This window comes from Laetiporus sulphureus (genome assembly GCF_001632365.1).
Source record: "Laetiporus sulphureus 93-53 unplaced genomic scaffold LAESUscaffold_10, whole genome shotgun sequence".
In the NCBI taxonomy this organism is placed as follows: domain Eukaryota; kingdom Fungi; phylum Basidiomycota; class Agaricomycetes; order Polyporales; family Laetiporaceae; genus Laetiporus; species Laetiporus sulphureus.
This window is the reverse complement of record NW_024468519.1, coordinates 568224-582479: the sequence shown is the minus strand read 5'-3', so window position 1 is coordinate 582479 and position 14256 is coordinate 568224. Positions and strand designations below refer to the sequence as shown.

Genomic DNA, 14256 nt, shown 5'->3' with positions numbered 1-14256 from the left:
CTATGCTCATCCAACAAATCTCATCGCGTCCGCGTTCACATAGTATTTGGCCACTTCTCCGGTCTTCGACGGCGGTGCGGTTGGATCGGGGACGAGCATGAAAGTTTGCGAGAAGACGCGCGGCTGGCTGTCAACCGACCTGCTCGATTTGCCCGATGGTGCGCGTCCGTGTGTGACAGTGCCTGACACGGTGATGAGAAGGTTCGGTGGCTGGCTCCCTGCGATGCAGATGAGCGTCCCGAGTAAGTTCGAGGAGCAACAGGCGACCGAGCTGACCTGGTATTGGATGGCAGTCGAAAGACTGCACTTCGTGTTTCGTTATGGGCATGGAGCTGATGAGTTTGCGCACGCCCTCGGAGCCTTGATATGGCGTTCCATTCCATGTCAGCGCAGAAGATGGTCGGTAAAAGTTGGGCAAGTCATCCACACGGGTCGGCGAGTCGTAAGTCGAGTAGTATAGACGCGTGAAGTTGTCTGCGGCCCGTGCGGCGATCTCAATGCTGTCGTTTCGTAGTAGACATCAGCTTCACGGTATATTTTCGGACATCTTCGATAAGCTTACTCATTATCTGTCAGAGTGGTCATGATGGTGGTGGTATGCAAGATGTGTCCGAGACCGTCTCTCGCTCGGACGTGTGGTGGCTGAAGAAAGTATGCCACCAGCCACGTGCTGGGCTCCTGGCACGTCCTGACACCCTGCAAAGCGGCCGGGGCTTGCTGGACAGATCTAAAGTAAGCCATGTGGGGATCGACCGTGCGTAAAAGAATTCCACTCTACTGTACACATTATCACATCGTAGGTGTATTTCATATCCAAGCTACAACAGTCCTCGGTTCCGATCATATCCAAGCTACAACAATCCTCGCTTCCGAAGCACCGGTCACGCGGCGGCCTGAGCTCGCATAACGCCACCACGACGACCAATGCCCTCGTGCTCCGTACCCATGCTCGCGTACCACGTCTCAGGACCCTAGGGGAAGACGTCGGCCATCAGCGCATGCTTATCTCCCAGTCTCACGCCGCTTACCTGTCTGTTCTTCAGCCTGAGCTTCCTAATTCTCCTTGAAATCCAGTCTGCCGAACTTGTCCCCGTTTCATATTGTGCCGCGGGAGCCATTGCAATAGCCTTTGCGATCAGCTCGCTCTTTTCTCCCAGAGCGCGGAGCACGACGGAGTCCCTTGGACGCGTGAAGAAGGCGATGGAATATCTCTCGAACCGCGACTGAGCGCCTGGAGGAGGCCTTTCACATAACATTTAGGCTCTGAGTTTGTGAGAGTAGATGATGTTCGCTTACATGACGCGATGGAGATTCGACCGCAAAATCCCGCCGCTAAAAATTGCGAGTGCGTCACCGACGTTGCAGATGGCATAGCCAGAAAGTGGCTGCGTTCCAATAATCAGAGCCTTGAACGAAACACGAGGCGCTGTAAGAGCCCACCTTAATGTACAGCCACTTCTGCGTCCCTGGTGGCATCACCTGCAAACCACCCAGACGGTTATGCAGAAATGTCTACGGAAAGACGTCGGTTTAGAATGCCGGAGGGAACAGAGATTAGGCAAGCTGCTCACAATAGTGCCGAAGTCTGTGTGAGCACCGACACCGGTTGAAGACTGATTTGGAGGGGTCTTGATGCAGCGTGCTTCGCTGCCGCACGGCTCGTCCATAGAATGCAGCTTTGACAGCTCACCCTTTGGCAGGCCGAGTTGCCGTTCGAAGATGGTTAGGAACGTCAAGTTCACCTCCATAGACTTGCGGACGAAAGGTATGATGGTACGCTCCATGCGTGCATTGACTGTCGAGGGGTACATGCGGTGTGTGGTTCTCGGCCAGGAGAGCACGTCGTCTTGTGCGATATTAAGGAACTCGACGTTGTCACGGGTGCCGTTGGCGTCTGTCTGAATCGTCCCGCGGGCCTTGTATCTGCAGCAGAGATAGTCAGCTCAGGCACCACGCCATGGCGGAGCAGATTGCCTACCCGAAGGAGTCCCCGTTGTCGCCCTGCTCGTATCTCATCAGCTCTTCCAGGGGCAGGTCGAGTGTCTCTGCACCCATGTCGAACATGCCGTCAACTTCACGCTCGACTCCATGGTTCTTCAGGCTGTACGTCGATTTATCAATTCGCCGCGTGGTGATGGAAGGTGGCGTCGACGGAACTCACTACCAGAATCCGAGCTCGGTGCCTGCTTTCCACAGTTTCGCGATCTCCTGCTTGTCGCCTTGTATGAGGAGAGCATAGTCGATGACAAATAGCGGGTGGGTCGGGACGTCGTCGGGAAAAGGAGCAGTTGCAGTGAGGCCGGGCATTCTGCAGTGGCGGGCACCAATTTGGTGTTTGGTCTGCACGAGTTCGTTGGCTTCCTTTTATCATCCTCCAGCGTGCCTCCCGGAAAGACAATCGCTGGAAATGCGCCGATGGTACTCGGTCCAGCCGAGTGAACCTCGCGACACTAGCCTGATGGAGGCAAGCCGAATTGACATTTCCTATTCAATGTGGTGTCCCAAGACTCGGGCTACGCCCTGGAGCGCTTCCCGCAAAGAGAATCTACGATGGCGCCGCTCGGAACTGAATAAAATGACAAGGAATGGTCAAGATGGTGATATCTAAGATCAGCAGTTTCGCGCATCATCGGCAGTGCCTGACTTCTCAGCAACAACCGGACTATGCAGTGTTCCATACTACAAGTCGCCGGCCCACGTGTCGAAATGACGCGCTATCTGTCAACTTGACGAGTCTATTGCAAAGCTTGCTTGCCAGTATCCGTCTGCCCACGGACACCTGGTATTCGCCCCGGGTATCGGCCTTCGAGATGTGCCCAGATACGCATAGTGCGGCAGGGCAACAGCATGGCTACAATTGACCCGGATGTGTCTAGATCGCTGCAGCGCGCTGAGCACTCGGGAGTATGTGGTAAATGCATGAACCTACTTGGCACCCGTTTGATTGGCAGGTGACCGGTGTCTTTACCATTGCAGGTAGACTAACACGCGCTTCAACGATGCATGCAGGAAAGATATCGCGACGCTGCCCTCGGATCCGATCTGTCGTTCTTCCAGGCTTCGTTCCTAGCTTGAAACGACGGGATGTGATCCCCAGGGCGCTCAACGCGGGGAGATCTGCACGCTTGATTTCGGCAACATACCGCGTGCAGAACTGAACAGCCATGGACGTAAGCTATGACAAGTTCGGATCGCTAGTGCTTGCTTCGCGCAGCATTTCTGTCAACCTAACCCCCCGGTGTTCTTCCGAAGGTCTGGCAATACGGGGCGAACCAGCGTCCAGACATTCAAAGAAGGTCGGATGAATTAAATGATGCATGCAATGAGACACGCACCTGTATGCTGGATATTGTTATCGCTTGCGAATTTCCGCGCGGTGGGCGCGGTCAGATGTCTAGCAGCAGACTTCTCAAATTCAGCAGCGGCGTCCGGAATGTAAAGTCCACCACCAATGTTGTGACATAAATAGCGCGCTTAGGTGTCGGCTATAACAATGACCGTGTCGATGATACAGGACCGCCCCTATCAGAGAGGTCAAGGGCGCCCATATGACCATGAAAGCCGGCCGGTTGTCGTGGTCGATCGAGAGCACAGCTTCGTAGACGCTTTGCATGGCCGAACCGCGTGGCAGCCGTTGGAATGCGGCCCTGTACTATCCCCCAATGCAGATACATTGCATTTTATTGTGGAGCGCCCCATCGTTTCTCCAGATGTGCATGACGAGTGACGATGGGCGGTCCGGGCGCGGACATATATGAGATTGCATCCGACATGATCATGCCATGTGAGAGAGCGCAACAGAGTGGGCGCAGCGCAAGGAGTCCAACGCGAGAAGAGACACAGACATAAGCATTAATGAGCAGGTGCTGCACTGGCGACACGATGGTGGTGGTTGCAAGCAAGTCGGAGTGCACGTGCTGCACACGCGTCCCTTGCGCGTCCCGTCACGCCCGCGTGTCGTGCGTTACCCACGTGACGCCAATGAGGCGTAGAGATACACAGTGCAGACTGCCAGAGGCCGCAACTATCTCAGAGGCTCGTATCTTCGCTATTACTACCGCTGCTTCGGTGGAGATAGGAACGTGCATCACATTAGCTTGCCAGACGAAGGTCCGTGCAATCCGAGCGCCAGGGTCGACAATGACCGTATCTGAAGCGCTTGTTCCAGGAGTAGGCGTATTCCTTGTATTCACTTGCAATTCCGTCTTCAGCTTCCCTGGCGCCGCTTCCTAAGCATTGTCTGGACCAGAGATACACCACCGGCTCTCTCGGTCTGCACCACATCCAGTGACATTAGTCGCCCTACCAGCACTGGCCCACCATGTGGGAGCGAACCTTGCAAGACCTCATCCGAGGCCTACGTGCCAATAAGAAAGATGAGGGCAAGTTCATCGCACAAGCGATTGCGGAGATACGTCAGGAGGTCAAGAGCAAAGACATGGAGCTAAAGGCGGGCGCCGTGTTGAAGCTCACATATGTCAGTCGGGCACCAGAATATCTTCGGATCCTGAGGGCCCAGGGGGGCATCGCTAACGGTGCAGCACGCAGCTAGACATGTTGGGGTATGACATGAGTTGGGCATCATTCCATGTCGTCGAAGTCATGTCATCGCCAAAGATTCACCTGAAGAGCGTCGGTTATCTTGCCGCGGCACAGTCGTTCCATCAGGACACGGATGTTCTCATGCTGACCACGAACCTACTCAAGAAGGTGCGGTTGAGGAGCTGCAGTGCTGCTACGAATGCCGGTCTGACGCATTGAGTCCAGGACTTGGCTTCCAAGCCCGAGGAGGTGGCAGTCACTCTGAACGGTCTCTCGCACATTGTGACGCCAGACTTGGCTCGCGATCTATGCCACGATCTCATAGCCATGCTCAACCATTCAAAACCTCATATTCGGAAGCGCGCCGTGCTTGCTGTATACAAAGTATTCGTCAAGTATCCGGAGATCATACCGTATGGAATGAGCAGATTGAAGGAGAAGCTGGATGATCCAGACCCTGGTGAGTACGATAGCTCCGCATATATCACGATTACCTCTCACTCAGTTGCTAGGTGTTGTGGCTGCTACTGTCAATGTTCTATGTGAGCTTGTACAGCGAAATCCCAAAGACTACCTCACCTTGGCACCACAAATGTTCCATCTCATGACAACGTCTACGAACAACTGGATGCTTATCAAGATCATCAAGTTGGTGAGGCTTTCGTCGTCGTTCTGCACTGACCAATCACTCTGAACAGTTGCTTAGTTCGGTACATTGACCCCTTACGAGCCTCGACTAGTGAGAAAGCTGCAGCCACCAATCACGGACCTCATCTCCACTACACCTGCGATCTCTCTCCTCTATGAGTGTGTGCACACTTGCATCATTGGCGGCATGCTTCAAGATGCATCAGGAAGTTCTCTGGCGAGGACGTGTGTCACAAAATTGGCGGCGTTCCTCCAAGATCCCGACCAGAACTGTGAGCACTGACCAACCAACTATGGCACCGTGATCTAGGAGAGTGTTTGACAATGTCTCTTGGGGTCGCATCTAGTGAAGTATATCGCATTGCTTGCGATGGTCAAGATCGTGCCAACCCATCCTGAGCTCGTGGCCGAGTACCAAGACATGATCATCTCCAGCGTCGATGATCAGGATATTAGTATACGCATGCGAGCCTTGGACCTTCTCTCTGCAATGGTTAGTAGGACCACACGCAGGTGCTTGCAAGATGCTAATGCTGTTGTTGTTAGGTCAGCCGGAACAACCTGCAGCCTATCGTCCAGGCGTTGCTGTCACATTTAGTCCGCCCAGAGTCATCAACCTTGCCATCCGCAGCCCAGACACTACTATCCCAATACAGAACAGCTGCAGCCGCCGCAACGCCACCGAAGTCCGCTAGCGCGCCCTCTCAGTCACCTGCGTACCGCCTCACACTATCACAACGGATACTGGCGCTTGGCTCCCAAGACACGTACGACAACGTGATTGACTTTGAATGGTATCTGTCTGTCCTAGTCGATCTCGCGTACGTCTCCGGTGCCAACGTCGGGCCGCAAATCCGCGACCAGCTGGTGGACATCGTCGGACGCGTGCGGGGTGCCCGACGATATGCCGTGCAGCTAATGGTCAAGGCGCTCACGGATGACTCGTTCCTGCTGAATGCCTCCGAGGAGGGCAGCTGCGCGGAGATACTGTGGGCCGCGGCGTGGATATGCGGCGAGCACTGCGGGTATGCAATCACACGCTGGTCAACAAGCGGTCGGTGCTAATCACATTGATGCTGATAGAGAGCTCGCGGAGCCACAGAAGCTGCTGAATTATCTCCTACAACCGGGGATAGCTGCGCTAGAGCCGGAGACGATCGCAGTGTATTTGCAGGCTGCTACAAAGGTGTTCGGCTATTGGGCTGCGGAACAGGCTGACAGATGGGACGATGACGACCTGCCCAAGATCAAGAGCGTCGTTGATATGATGCTGGAGCGCTGCAGAGACTTTGCGACCAATCCGGACATCGAGGTCCAAGAACGGGTAAAATGCTCTCCCTGCAGACTTGCTGACAAAACACGAACTAACTGATGTTGTGTGAACAGGCCGCGGAAATGCTCAATCTATTCACTTTCATCCGTGCCGATCTCAATTCCTACCGGCCAAGGGCAGACAATAGCTTTGGCCTCGGCGATGCTAGCCTCTCAGGGTTTGAGGAGCCTGCGCCGGCAGAACCCAACTTTCCCAAGAGCCTTTTCCTCATCCGTCCGCTCTCTGCATCATACGAGCTCAACGCCGTCGCGCGCTCCGCACAAGCTGCTGTTCCGATCCCGGAGGGTTTGGATCTCGATGCATGGATTACGGCACCACCCAAAGAGATGCACGATGCCATCGAGAGAGAAGACGAAGCGCAGGAGGACAAAAAGAAGAAGAAGAAGGGCAGCAAAAAGGGAAAGGAGAAGGAGTCGAACGGCGCTAAGAGCAAGGGAAAGAAGAGGGCGGACCGGACGACGGACGACGTCACTCCGGTAGCTGCTGAGACTGCGGAGGAACGGGCTGAGCGCGAGCGTGTGCGTCAATGCTCATGTGGCTCTCCGTGGGTGATCTTGTCTGACGCGTGTCTTTCCTGCTAGCGTAAGGCGGAGCGGTTAGAGCGGCTCCGAGACGACCCATATTATCTCATTGACGACCGGCCATCATCAACCATGCCCACTGTCGGCGATGTGGAGTCTATACCGGTGGTTAGACTGGATGACCTCCCACCGATTTCCCAAGGCAAGTCGGCGCCCGATTTGCTGCGCCCGCGGACACTAACGTGGGTTTTCAGCGGAGAGTTCCCGGCTTCCCCGTCTTCGGAACACGCCTTCCCCCGAGCCACAGACGTTCATTATCGACAAAACGGGCGAAATGCCAGAAGGTGCCGTAGCAGTGGCGGTGGCGGACACCAGCATAGAGGCACAACCACCACCAAGTGCTAACCCCTCCAAGGATAGCGCGCAGCCAACAGCGCCACCATCATCCTTCCCGCCATATGAAATGGAGGACGAGCTGTCGCACACCGCCACTCCGCCGCCCATCAAGGTCACAAGGGCAAAGAAGAAGGGCACGTCGAGCGGGAAAAAGAAACGGACAAATAAAGTCGATAGCACTAGTCCTTTACCAGAGTGATCATACAGCGTGGCGGGATTATTTGTACGTGGTCACTACACGTATGGTATATTGCGCGATAGGAGTGAGTTGCTACGACGAGATGCGATCAATCACAAGAAAGCAGAGCGTGGTGATACAATGAAACGCGGGGATAAAAGCAACTGCGTGACTAGATATACGTGATCAGAGCGATTGAAATATGGGTAGGATGAACGTCCGATAGAAGTGCTGGGAGAGAGATGCTTGAAGGAGAATGGTGTCACGGCACGCATACACACTATAGGTTATCAGCCGGGCGCCCTTCATCGGTCATCTTCTACATGCTCGACCGAGTCCACAATTTCGTTGATGAGCTCCATCGTTACGCCGGGGATGACACGCTCGGCGTCGTTGAACGCGCGCTGCAACGCACTGAGCGCAACGCGGGCTTCCTGCGTGGACACACGCGGGAAAAGCTGCATGACAGATCCAACGCGGGTTAGCATAGCACACGAACACCGCACTACAGGAGATACTGCGCACCGAGGCGATCGCAGGCAGGACAACCGAATCCAACATAGTCGTGTCCGGCAGCTCCTCGTCGACGACGTCGTGGTGGTTCGCAGGCATGGGCGTCGGAAAAGCATCGAGGTCCGGACCTTCATAGCCCTCGTACTCGTCCGAAGGCTGTCGGACAGCGCGCACGCCCGTGCCATTGCGAATCGTTGCGTGCTGATCCGTCTTCTTGGGCGCCGGCGCCGCGGGCAAGCCCGCCCTTGAGCTGACGGAGGTAGCCCGCGTTGACTCCGAGACGTCTCTGTCCTTGTGCGCAGTAAAGGTAGAACTCGACGCAGAAGAGGCAGTGGGCGTCGCTGGGTCGTCTGAGTGGGCGCTGCCCTTGCCGTTCATATTGTTCTCCCATGTCAGTGGTGGCCCGGAGACATGAACCGTTGGCTGAGCACGCCCAATTGTTGTCGCATGTCGAACGGTGCCGAAGTCCCAGAGATCCTCCGGATCGCTGTTAGACCTGTAGCGCAGATCTTGCGGTTAGCCCGGGTAGAGGCAAAGCATCTAAAAACGTAATGAATACGTACAGGTCCTCGGCATGGAGCCGCTCTTCCTCCTCCGCCCTCTCACCGCCCTCTGCCTTCCAGCGCTCGTGGCGCTCGATGAGCTCGGTAAGATAGCTCGTTTTCTTTGCCATGCGCACGAATTTGTGTTTCAGCAGGTCGCGTGCTGACGGACGCTGTAGTTCACGGGCGTATATGAGTATTCAAACCTAAGCATAGCGACAATAACAGCCGTACGTCTCGAGGGTCTCGCTGGAGGCAGTACGATACAAATTCCTTGAACGTTTTAGAGAAAAGTCCATCCAGAGTAGGCGGCGGGTTCTTCGGTATCAAGAACAAAACCTAATAGACGAGCGGAAATCAAGCAAATGTCAGTTTGGGTAACGCGGGCGACATGTTACAAACCTTCATCGGGTGAAGTTCTGCATAAGGAGGTTCCCCCTTGGCGAGCTCAATCGCCGTGATGCCTAAACTCCATATGTCAGCTTTGTGATCATAGCCGCTCTGCTTGATGACCTCTGGCGACATCCAATACGGCGTCCCGACAAAGGTGTTCTTCTTTGCAGATAGAGTGCCAGATAGTTGGCCCGAGACACCGAAATCGGCCAGCTTCACATCGCCGGTAGCGGACAATAGAATGTTTGCGGCTGCAAAGATACCGCGCAATTAGACCCACATCTAAACGTAACAAGACAGGCAGATGCTCACCCTTGATGTCTCGATGGAGCTTACCCTCACTGTGGAGATATTCAAGACCTTTCAACAGCTCCCGCACAATGATAGCGATATACTCTTCGCGAAAGACACCCGGTTTCATCTAATGTCAGGGAAGGTGAGATTCGCAGATAACACAGGACCAACGACCAACTGACCAAGTCCGAGCATGATCCACCGGAACAATATCTGCGTGCTATTAGTACTGAGCTGTAGCGAGATAGAGGTATGCACTTACTCCATAACGATCCAAAGATGAGAGCCCTTCAGGTAAGATCCATGGTATTTGGTGACATGTGGGGAATCCAGTTGCGATAGAATCTGAATCTCCTGTTGGATATCTTCTATCTCATCCTCGGCACTCTCCAGGTCAATGATCTTTATGGCAACAGTCTTTTGGGTTCGCTTGTCGTAGCTGAGTGAGACGAAGTCAGTCAAATGCAACGATAAGTCGATGAGGGCCTACGTACCCTTTGTACACCTCTCCGAAGGACCCCTTGCCTGGGGAACACGCGGCGTAGATGTGAGCGAACAATCGCAGAGCGTGCGATGCGTGAAATGTGACGTACCGATCCTGTCCTGTTTTACATAGAATTCCTCCGGATCCTGATGATGGGTCTCCTGCGCGCGAGACCACATATCCGCTCAATCGGCGCGGTCCTCGGATCGAAGCGAAACCGCACGCTCACCATTGTTTTGGGGCCTCGCTGATCAGAATAGAAGGACGTGAAAGGGACGTAACGTTCGTGGCGGTTCGTGAAGGCAATCCAGCAGATACAGCCTCAGTCCGATATCCCGCCGGGTATCGGGTGGTCAGCAGCGATGAGCGACGAAAACGCAGGGCACCAGTGCGAGCACGGAGGCGAGAGGAGAAGCACTGCAGTAGGAGGGAGGAGGAGGAGGAGAGGGCGTTGGGTGGAAAGCGGAGGAGAGGGCGGTCAGCCGCCAGAAACGATATCGTTGCCGATCTCAGAGGCCAGGCTGCCGGTCCTAGGACCCTGGAACTCCTCACACACACGCTGGCTCTGCGTTCACAGCACCTGCTCTGCCCGGTTTCCGAGTTAGCCACCTAGCGCACTCAGCGGCGAGCAAGCACAAAAGAGAGACACATTTTTGCTGGATAAAGGCAGCGGCGGCAGAGAGCCCGGAGGGAAAATCGACCAGCCGCCCAGGCAATAAGCGGAGTCCGGGGTCGCTCTGTGCGCATTGCAGCCTCCTTGTTCGACGCATTCTCCCTCATAAGGCCCGACGCCCACTCTCAAACGCGTTTTAACGCGTTTTGACTACTCTTAATCCCAGATATAAATCGTTTCAACCATGGCAGGAGAAAGACGACGACTCTCGGACGCACAGGGCCCGTCAGAAGACGCGAAGAGGCCCCGGAACGATCTGGACATAATCGTGATTGACGATGACGAAGATGATGAACCCCTCGAGACTATTCTGGCCAGAATAGAAGCGCAGGAAAGGAGTGAGGCTCTCGCGAGACAATTGCAGGCTGAATGGGCTGCCGAGGAGGCGGAATGCGATGCGAGTCAGGCCAGCTCCAGCGTTGCATCCTCGTCAAACGTCCAACCTCCTAACGCAATTAGTGCACTACAATCCCGCGAGATTATAGATGTCGATGAGCTGGGTGATGAATCTATGGTATATGGTTTCTCTCAGCGGCAGGAACACCTCAGTGCGAACGTACAACCCACCGAATCATTCGCATCTGTGCCACTCTCTGTACCTTCACCCAAATTGCGGAGTTACTCTGATTCAGATGTAGAGCTTCTAGAAGACAATGAAGCCGCAGAAGTCGCGAGGCTCATTGCAAGGAAACGAGAACGTGCCGTCGCAAGCTCTCCAGTTGCCGAGCCTCCTACAGCATCCCAGTCTGCATCTGCTAAGTTAAAGGGAAAGGCATCTGCGGGCTCGAGTGGAGGCACGGTGCCGACGCAGAAGCTCCGTGAATATCAGGATCTATTTACTGGTTTCAAGGAATGCGAATGTGGCCAACCTATTCTGTCGGAACGCGGCCATGTATGTCTAGAAGTCTCCAGTTCTCGTGAAGCACCAGCTGAAGATCCCATGACATTTAGGTAACATATACAGATCAAGGCTCTCCATCGAGTCTCCTCTTCCTCCTACACGCCCCATGCCACTTTTGTACGAAGAATCACTGCCGGGGATGCATGAAACCAGTACCCTGCCCCATCAACTGCACAGGCAAACACCGAGACAACGACACTCCCTGCGCTGCAGTTACCTGCTGTGCCGAGGTCCGCGCGATCGCACTCTTCGAGGCTCTCGGCGGGTTCGACCGTCAGTACCTCGGCGAGCGCGCCAGGGCGGACGCCCGTGTGCGCGAGGCCTCTGCACGCAACCGCGCAATGTACACTCGCAGCGTCGGGCCTCGCGGGACGGGATACTCCGTGGACTCATTTGGCGGTCTCATGCTCGGAGACGGGTACTATTCTTCTTCTGATGAAGAAAGCGAGTTCGGAGGTAGTTGGCCTGGAATCGGTACCCGTGGTCGGGGGAGAGGACGAGGTAGGGGTAGGGGATGGGCCCTCAGCTCTATCGTCAACCTTGGCTCTAGTCTCAGCTACAAATCACAGCCCAGCCCCACCTTCAACCCACACTCGACTGCGGAGCTAGCTGATCACGACAACGAGACTGCCTTAGCCTGGGATGAGGTGGTCGTCCGTGCGCTGACGACGATCACGGAGTTTCTGCCGGCACCGTATGCGGAAAGCCCGCAGATCTACGACATGCTTCCGAATCCGTCCATCACGGACCTGCTGGCGGCGTCTCAGCTGCCCGAGCTGCTGGACAACCTGCTCCGGAACGACTCTGTCACAGACTGGATCGCCCGTGCCGACGTGTATCATGCCACCTTGTCGCTGTTACGACGGCTAGCAGACTGTGAGCTGACTATCGAGGTACATCCTAAATAGAGAATATCATGATCATTTCTGATTATCCTTCTGCACAGGTCCTTGTAGGGCAAAGATGGGAACTTGAGAAAAGCTGCGGTCTCACAGACTTCTTGTGGGGCGACGGCGAGATTACCTGGGCAAAGGTCTCAGGCGCGCTCGTCAGAGCACCCCCGCTCTATGCTCACTTTAAGAAGCTCACGAAGCAATGCGAGACGTTCCTCTCGGGTGCTTCGACGATGTTTGCAGATAAGGAAGAGGAAGTCGCGGAGCAGACAGTGAAGGCCATGTCGCTATGCGGCGACATCATCGCCGCACGGGACGACATCGAGCGCGCGATGAGCGTGCTCGGGAAAGACCTCGCCTCCGTCCTGCAAGAGCCATCCGTCGCTTCCTCCATGTGCGACCACTCAGCGTCGTCCTCCGCCCAGTCTAACGGCCAGCCTCCCGATCTCGAGAAGACGTACGCGCGCGAGTGCGAGAAGCTCGCCTTCGCGTACGTGACGCTCTCGCAGCCGTCGCCATCGGGTGACAGCCTTACCTATCCTGGCTTCAACTATGCGAGCAATCTAAAGCAGACGGCCAACGCGACGCGCCTCCCGAAGGACCGGCTTCATCTGATCAAGGAGCTCGCGGTGATGGCGACGAGCCTCCCGCCGGGCGTCTGGGTGCGCGTGGACGAGGTGCGGAACGACGCCATGTGCGTGCTTTCTTCGTGGATTCCCCGTATATGCTAGGACGTGCTTACTGACAGACTCTGGGTGATTGCAGAAAGATGATGATTGCAGGTCCGGAGGGCACGCCGTACGCGGGCGGCCTATTCGAGTTCGACTGCTTCATCCCCATTGAGTACCCGAAGAAGCCGCCGCTGATGCACCTGCGTACGACCGGCGGCGGCAGCGTGCGGTTCAACCCGAACTTGTATGCAAATGGCAGGGTTTGTTTGTCACTCCTTGGGACATGGCAGGGACGGTGGGCGCCATGTACAGCCTAATTGGAGGAGATCAAGGCTGACATTTCGGTGTGCAGCCCTGAAGAACAGTGGTCGTCAAAGTCAACGTTGTTACAGGTCGTTGTGTCCATCCAGGGCATGATCCTGGTCGATTTGCCTTGGTTCAATGAGTGTGTTCTATACGTTGTCCTCCCCATTTGTACGCAGTCTGACTGAAGGAACGTGCTGCAGGCCAGGAGCGGGCCCTGCGAGGGCCGATCTCCGCGCGAGCATTGACTATAACAAGAATATCACGATGCAGACGATGCGGTGGGCGATGGTAGATTGGATGAAGGACGAGCACAAGGATGGCATCTGGGCGGTGAGTTCTCAACTCGACTGAAAAAAGCGGACCCTTATGGTTGCTTCCATAGGATGTTATCGCGTCGCATTTCAGTCTGCGCAAGGACAAGATCCGCAAATGGTGAGCCTCTTCGGCCTACATACTTCACACCTCGCCTAACACACCCGTCCTCGCAGCATCCAAGAATGGGCCCAAGCGGAGCCGCGCATTCGCTCATACAACGCACAGTCCCTCCGCCGCCGCGGCCACACCTTCCAGGCCTTGGATCTGGCCGGCCCGCCCTACCCTCTACCGGCGGGATCTAATCCCTTCGTGTGGCCCACTCCTGGGTCGGAAAGCTCGTCTACGATTCCCGGCCCTAGTTGGGACATCTTCGACTTGGACCTGTCCCCGCCTCCGCCTCCACCGCTAGCTCCCAGCTCGGGCAAACTCTACCCGACACAGACAATCATCAACGGCCAGAGCAACCTCGATCTGCCACCACCCTACCCTTCACCGTCGTCATCGCAAGGATTCAGTTCTATTAAGTGGTCGCAGGCCCCTTACACGACAGGCTCATCGTTCGGGTCGCATCCCACCGGCACCCCGTCGTCTGTTCCCCAGCCGTCGCCGCCATCAGCAGGGCACCGTGTGACTCGGTCCCTCACGTCGCGTCT

General features: G+C 55.6%; 5 protein-coding genes across 5 annotated transcripts in view; 2 read left to right on the top strand and 3 right to left on the bottom strand.

Moving 5' to 3' along the window:
• Nucleotides 1-6: 6 nt before the first annotated feature.
• LAESUDRAFT_735880 (NTF2-like protein) lies at nucleotides 7-585 on the bottom strand (the record flags this gene model as incomplete). Its single annotated transcript, XM_040910636.1, has 3 exons — nucleotides 7-218; nucleotides 277-500; nucleotides 563-585. 3 exons carry the CDS (start codon nucleotides 583-585, stop codon nucleotides 7-9), a joined length of 459 nt encoding a protein of 152 aa, XP_040766487.1.
• A 296-nt stretch (nucleotides 586-881) lies between these two features.
• Nucleotides 882-2307, bottom strand: LAESUDRAFT_648866 (Clavaminate synthase-like protein; the record flags this gene model as incomplete). The annotated part of the gene is made up of 7 exons (XM_040904139.1): nucleotides 882-971; nucleotides 1029-1242; nucleotides 1297-1385; nucleotides 1441-1512; nucleotides 1572-1923; nucleotides 1979-2101; nucleotides 2162-2307. 7 exons carry the CDS (start codon nucleotides 2305-2307, stop codon nucleotides 882-884), a joined length of 1086 nt encoding a protein of 361 aa, XP_040766486.1.
• A 2014-nt stretch (nucleotides 2308-4321) lies between these two features.
• On the top strand, nucleotides 4322-7639 carry LAESUDRAFT_648865 (Ap3d1 protein; the record flags this gene model as incomplete). The annotated part of the gene is made up of 11 exons (XM_040904138.1): nucleotides 4322-4477; nucleotides 4549-4710; nucleotides 4768-5002; nucleotides 5055-5194; nucleotides 5249-5462; nucleotides 5538-5683; nucleotides 5737-6215; nucleotides 6274-6514; nucleotides 6577-7071; nucleotides 7105-7250; nucleotides 7306-7639. The coding sequence occupies 11 exons, from the start codon at nucleotides 4322-4324 to the stop codon at nucleotides 7637-7639; spliced, it is 2748 nt and encodes a 915-aa protein (XP_040766485.1).
• A 96-nt stretch (nucleotides 7640-7735) lies between these two features.
• LAESUDRAFT_52852 (Pkinase-domain-containing protein) lies at nucleotides 7736-10541 on the bottom strand. The gene is made up of 11 exons (XM_040902822.1): nucleotides 10074-10541; nucleotides 9954-10005; nucleotides 9855-9885; nucleotides 9623-9799; nucleotides 9543-9573; nucleotides 9379-9487; nucleotides 9076-9317; nucleotides 8908-9012; nucleotides 8695-8846; nucleotides 8144-8627; nucleotides 7736-8076 (listed from the first exon to the last, which is right to left on the bottom strand). Exons 1-11 carry the CDS (start codon nucleotides 10074-10076, stop codon nucleotides 7924-7926), a joined length of 1539 nt encoding a protein of 512 aa, XP_040766484.1. The 5' UTR covers nucleotides 10077-10541; the 3' UTR covers nucleotides 7736-7923.
• A 10-nt stretch (nucleotides 10542-10551) lies between these two features.
• LAESUDRAFT_748803 (uncharacterized protein) overlaps nucleotides 10552-14256 on the top strand; it is a gene marked incomplete at its 3' end in the record, with an annotated part of 4191 nt that continues 486 nt past the window's right edge. The window contains exons 1-8 of the mRNA XM_040911531.1: nucleotides 10552-11409; nucleotides 11469-12311; nucleotides 12365-13005; nucleotides 13077-13277; nucleotides 13335-13427; nucleotides 13489-13618; nucleotides 13671-13720; nucleotides 13777-14230. Of these exons, the coding sequence (XP_040766483.1) occupies nucleotides 10702-11409; nucleotides 11469-12311; nucleotides 12365-13005; nucleotides 13077-13277; nucleotides 13335-13427; nucleotides 13489-13618; nucleotides 13671-13720; nucleotides 13777-14230 (3120 nt within the window). The 5' untranslated portion in view covers nucleotides 10552-10701. The remainder of the gene's footprint in view (nucleotides 11410-11468; nucleotides 12312-12364; nucleotides 13006-13076; nucleotides 13278-13334; nucleotides 13428-13488; nucleotides 13619-13670; nucleotides 13721-13776; nucleotides 14231-14256) is intronic.